Source organism: Gavialis gangeticus, unplaced genomic scaffold, assembly GCF_001723915.1.
Source record: "Gavialis gangeticus isolate Ggan-Ray unplaced genomic scaffold, GavGan_comp1, whole genome shotgun sequence".
In the NCBI taxonomy this organism is placed as follows: Eukaryota; Metazoa; Chordata; order Crocodylia; family Gavialidae; genus Gavialis; species Gavialis gangeticus.
Genome location: NW_017728997.1, coordinates 20819671 through 20825986, shown reverse-complemented (window position 1 = coordinate 20825986; position 6316 = coordinate 20819671). Strand labels below are relative to the sequence as shown.

The window sequence follows — 6316 nt, the reverse complement described above, 5'->3', positions numbered from 1 at the left end:
GGGGGGGGGGGGGGGGGGGGGCCCCCGCCCCCCGAGGGGTGGGGGGGGGGGGGGGGGTGGCAGCAGACAGTGGCTCCCGCTGCTGTGCATACCCCAAGAGGACGTGGGGAGGCGCATACCCCCTGGATCCACACAGGGCAGGGTGGGGCAGCTGCTGCTGCGGGCTGGGGTCAGTGCAGGGCTCTTCCCAGCAGGAGCTGGGCCAGGCTGCACTCAGGGTGGGCAGCACCAGCACAGGGAGGGAGGTTGGGGGGAACTACAGCGAATTTTGGGGTGGCTGCAGCACCCCGCTGTAGCCCCACTCCCAGCGCTGCCACCGCCTGCCCCAAGCGCAGCCCAGCCCCCACCAGGTAGAGCCCATCACCAGCCCCAGAAGCAACCACCCTGCCCCATGCAGATCTGGGGGACACGCCCTCCTGGGATGTGCGCAGCAGTGGGAGCCACCCCCAACTCCCCGCAGCTCCACCCCACCTGGGCAGTGCCTGCCCCAGCCCCTGCCCCACTCCCTCTCTCACTGCACAGGCCTCGATCTGCCCCTCCCCACCCCTTCCCTTCCCTTCCCCCACAACAGACTTACCAGCTGGACACAGCTCTTCAAGCTGCCAGGCTGCGTATCAGAAATTGGATCAGTATCAGCTGATATGCTTCCTTAAACATCAGCTATCAGTATTGGCCCCAAAAATCTCTATCAGTGCACCCCTATATACCAGCAGCTAGAACTGTATAAAATGAGGGACTCAAAGACAGCACCTGGGTTACCTAGTTTATCAGCTGAAACAATGCAGGTAAGTACAGTGCTCTTTTTAAAATCTCTGAACTACGCTGTGTATTGATTTTTTTTTTTCAGGTGCACCACAGGAATCCTTCCAGTCAAGCTATATTTGATATTGTACTTTGAAGTCACTTGCAATATGCATCATGACGAATAAAGGGCCTAGATTGGTGAGTTATATAAACTGGTAAATTTATCAAGCTCCAGATTAAGTAGTAGTAGAAAAGAAGGTTGTTTTTTTTTTTTAAATCCATGACTCCTAATGGCAGGCTGTTCCTTCCTTCCAGCCTAAATTTATCCATGACTTTTTATAACCAATTTTTTTTCAGAACACTAACAAGTTATCTTGCATGCACAACATCATGCAAATCCATTACATATAGTCAATATGTTTTTACATACATCACAAGTGATAGGACCCATTTCTCACTGAGGATTAAACCACCCTAAAAAATTTCCAAGTTCCTGAAGTCCATCTGTTCACACTGTGTAAACAAGAAGTAATGCTTCAAATAGGCAGAGTATCTGTCCATGTTTGTAATTCCAAACTGGATGAATGGATCCTAAACTTGCTTGCTGTCCCGGCTCCCAATGGAAAAGAGGCTTAAGGAAATAAAGAATCCCACTGTAAGTACAGCCTTTGTGATACCTAATGCAATAATTTAGATCCGTCCTCCCTTGTTTATCAACCCAATTAGTGTTGAATCATCTGGCAGCTTTCCCTATTGTATTTGTTTTACTACATCTAGACTGGAAAGCGGTCTCTAGATTTTCTCATTTGGACACCATAAACTGACGCCTCAACTGACAATACAGAAAGGGGAGAAAAATTAACATAGCTATATTCCCACACCCCCCTCACCTCACAGTGAAGTGCAATAATTAGGGTTTTGCTAAACAAGCTAATCAATTAATGACTTAAATTCCTTTATTATGTAAAGGCTACCCTGAAAAAATAATTAAACTTCATTTTAATGCCAAGGATCAAGAAGGGCCCCAAAATAATCGTATTTCGAATAAATTTGAAAAGTTTAAATTGTATAAAGACTTGATACAGATAATCGCACATTTATACAATACTCTTCCTCATATATGTGAAAACTCTTTATATAACATAGCAAAAAGATCAAAGGGCTTCTTACTGAGAGTTATTATACAGCAGCTGAACACTGGAAATGTAAGTCTGCTACTTTAAGTAGAAGCTAAATTAAAATAGCCTGTATGTTACTTCATGAATGGCATGCCTTTTCCAATGTTCTTTTAAATACAAACCACACAAGGAACCAGAGCTTCTGCCTGTACATCCTTCTCTGCCCACAAATTTCCCTCCCCTTAGATGTAGAAGTAATCTGTAATAAGTGGATTGTCTCTCTGTTTTGATTTACTGTGTTATAGCTTGAGATGACTGAAGTGAGAACCTTTTAAGTGAAACAGCATGTGAAGAAAAGCTTAACATGGTATTTAATGCAAAAGCAATCTTAATGTTGGATCATATACACCTTTAATAGAAAGAAGGTCTCTTTTGCTTGGCAAAGTTTTCCCCAACCCATCTGGCCTCCTTATTCCACCCTTCACATCTCTCACTCCATAATAAGTCAAATCAAGCTTATAAATATAACACTGATACCTAACTGGCGGCCTAAAGTGTTGGAATTACTGTACTGCAGAGAAGATACCTGTCTTTCACCCTTTCACACTTAAACATAAGCATGTCATTGCTCTGGCCCTTCTAAAAGACTTTCTCTTGGCTGCCTTGAAATTTGGCTTGTGCTGCCCAATTGGAAAAGGAAACACTGCAAAACGCTGACCCCCTTCATGGAACCGATAAGACGACTGGCAGAGAAGAATCACAAAGCAACCTCTCTGTATAGGTCCTAAGAGGAATTGGAAGGTTCATTATTCACATTCCAATTCCTTGCATGACTGCTCTGAGCCACACTAAAACCAAGACAGACATCCTTTTCTTCCCTCGTTTTATCTGGCACTGCCAATATAACTAACTGATTTGCTTACTGGACTATAGTTTTTTAATATTACCTGAAATACCAATCACCCTCTTGCTCAGTTGCAGGGAAATGACTGCTAATTAGTACATCAGCTATACATCCATGTTCCATCACTAGAAAAGTTCCTTTTGTTAAAGGTATAAGATGATTCCTAGAGCTGAAAACTAGACACATTCCAAGACTGTATAATTGGAATGAAACATTTCTAAGACTCGAAGCAAACTTACATAACCCAAGCCAGTATGAATATACAAATTTGCCAATGTAAGCAACAGTCCCAGCAGTCAGCTTTGTTCAGTTATATATTACACAAGGTGACTTACCATGCACTGAACTGTTAAATGTATTGTACGATCTCCAAGGACATGTATGTTCTCCAGATGCAGCATTCTGCAATGCTACCTTTATTCCTTTTATTTTAAGGCACAGCCTCTAGTTTTGCAGAGGAAAAGAAAGAGCCCAGATACCAGAGAAAGTCAGGCTCTCCATCGTCTAATCAAAATGACTATACAAAGACTATTACTACTGTATATTGGAAAAAGCTGCTTTTATAAAATTTGGAAGACCTGATTTTGCTCTTAGTTTTCTAGGGGAAATTTTACATTAAACAGGTTACTCAGATTAAACAAAGTTTAAAAAACTACTGATAAACGCTGATAAAGTGCCTGTATTAAGTATGAACTTTTTTATTAAAATTATCTGTAGATTCTATTCCCTATACTTCTAACTATAGTCGGAAAGTTATAGATACAGACAAACTGAAAACAAAATTCCATATGAATGCAGTTTGTATTGCACAGCCAGCAGAGGTCTCTATTTGAAGCATTTAGCAGCTGATGCATCGCTCACAGTGAGGATGCTGACAAATCCGAATGCGCAGACTGTTCTCACCAAATACGCAGTCTGAGCACTGGCTGTTAGCTAGTAATGTTCTGCCGGAAAATACGAGGGGTAAAAGAACTGAGAGATACCAAACTTTAGATTTTGCTTCTCTTTTCTGCAATAAAACATAGACACCAGGAAGTTTGAGGGGTGGAACCAGACTGATTCTTTGCATCTCAGAAAGGGGATAAGCTTAACATCCATTACCATCAAGTCAATCAGTAACAACTATTGGAAAGGCTAGCAAAACATTTTTTTTAAATTAAAATAGCTGAGGAGCATTAGCAAATAGAGTCTAAGGATACATTTCTAACTGCTAATTACAGTGAAGCCGTTTATGTTCAGTCAACCTAGTTTTCATAAGAATTTCCCACGGACTGTCTTATCCTAGCTCTTAACTAATACTACTGCCTTGTGTTAGTAGATACTGTACCAATGTTAGCAACTTGTTGGGGCAAATAATTTCAGACATTTAAACCTCATGCTCTTCCTTGCACACAAATGCTTTCATATCATCAGGAAATGGCTCAGAATAATACATTGCTTCATTTCTAGGATTTTAGCAGCCTTAAAGGGCAGGGGAGAGACAGGACTGTGAACAGAGTGTTCACCTAATACTCAGCTCTACAGACAACCTCACACCATACTGCCCTAAACTTCAAAAGTAACTTAGGAAGACAAATGAAGCTTGGAGAAGCTATGGATCTGAAAAATTACTGTGCTATGAAAACATTCATTACAGCTAACAAACACAGGCAACTAAAATTAAAGGATTTTCTTTTAAATCCTTCTTCACTCTTGTTATTTAGGTCACTGCAAAACCTAGAGGACGTGATGCTGTCCAGAGAAGTGTGTGTTCTGATACATCTGCTGATTCTGCACGCTGCTGTAATCAGGCTCTGAATCTGATGCAAACAGCTAGTGCAAGCTCGTTTTAATATAAAACCACATATAAAAACAAAGAAACTCGTTTAAGAAAAGATACAGTTCAAATAAGACCACACACTGCAAATCTGTTAATACCCCAATGTACTTTTCTGGGTGTTAAATGACGCATGAATACTGCCCCCTAGAGATTAAGAAGCTAGTTACATTTTAACCAATTACCTGACCTTTAACAAATATTCAGCAGAGAAAGCAGAAGTGATTTTGAACTAGGTCACCAAAGTTTTGCAAACTGAAGTAGATACTAAAGCCAAGTTTTAAACATGAATTCCTGAATGGAAGCACCTAAAAACATCACTCAGTTTTCAGAGCTGCAGATCATCCTAAACTCTAATTAATTTCAGTAAGAGTTGCAAGTTACCAGCACCTCTAAAAAGAAAAAAAGTCATTTTTATTTAGAAGCCTAATTTCAGGCATTCACATTTGACAATTCTGACTTACAGGTTTGGTGAATACAGAACTGAGCTAATAAATTCCTCATTTAGTCTTAAAAATCATAATGAGAATTCATTAACATAGGCAAAAAAAATCTACCCACTTAGCCTTTACTCTGATGATGAACTAGGATGCTTTAATTTACCCATTTAAAAAAAATTGTGCTAGGCAACCAGAACTTTTATAAGGCTTAATACCATACTATTCTGCCTCAAAAAAATAATAAGTAGGAATAGTAAAAATGGAAAATTCATGCAATCAGTACTGTTTAGCATCAGTACTGCATGATAATGTGGCAAACTTAAATCCCAAACTGAAGCTTCTTGTCTCTTAAATCAGTGGGTGTGGCCGAGAACTGTATCTTTGTAAAGCTGGCACTATGCAAGGTTTAGGGGCAGGAAAGCAGTTTTAGATTCCCAATCCTTACTAAAAAGTTAGGTAGCCAACTCCCATTACCTTCCTTAGACTCTTTTAAAAATGCCAGACACTGGTATTAGGAGTGACTATACAGGAGACAAAAAAACAATACACAAATGCAAAACCTAAGGATTTCTGTGACTCAAGGTTTGACCATGTTAACAGAGAGAATAAAGGTGGGGGGAGAGGGGGGAGCCTGGACTACAAGTGCAACACACAGCACACATAACAATGGCTTACAGAGTTTTACAGCAGTGTTGGAATGCTGTAGGTAAAAATCAAGATTAGGGAGCTTGCAGTACATAAAGTTAGAGATTTACTCTCCTCCTCTATGGGGTTCAGCAACATTAATCCCCCCTCTAATTGGTATCACAGACAGATCTAGAAGTCCTTGGTTTTTAAGTTAAGCTTACAATATAGAGCTGCACAAAGCCTAGGACTTCATCAAATGGCAAGTACGTGAAGCTGACACCTGAGTTGTATGAAGTCCAATTTCCAGTGCTACTAACTGAGGTTTTAAGGATTCACTGAGGATGTGCTCTTGTTCTATCAACTTGAATGGAGACTATTAGACTATTAAACATAAAAAAATATTCCTCCTCCCCCCAGCAATCTGTCAAAAAATACTGACCGTGGTCTTCATAGGGGTCATTGGGGTCATCTGCAACTAGCTCAGCATTGCTTGGTGTTGCATGGTCCTCTTTGGTCGCAAATATAATTTTGTCTTTTCCTAACGTTAAAGAATAAAGAAAAGCAACTATTCAGAGAAAATATAAGCTGAGATAAAACATACCACTTATAAAACCACTGCCCTACACAATCTTTTGAACTGTTAAAATGAATGCATCCATTTATTGTC

General features: G+C 40.4%; 1 protein-coding gene across 2 annotated transcripts in view; it reads right to left on the bottom strand.

Annotated features, from left to right (window-relative positions):
• CHCHD4 (coiled-coil-helix-coiled-coil-helix domain containing 4) overlaps positions 1-6316 on the bottom strand; it is a 23175-nt gene that overhangs the window by 6975 nt on the left and 9884 nt on the right. For both annotated transcript variants that reach the window (XM_019504916.1, XM_019504917.1), the window contains exon 2: positions 6089-6187. In XM_019504916.1, coding sequence (XP_019360461.1) covers positions 6089-6187 — 99 coding nt within the window. The remainder of the gene's footprint in view (positions 1-6088; positions 6188-6316) is intronic.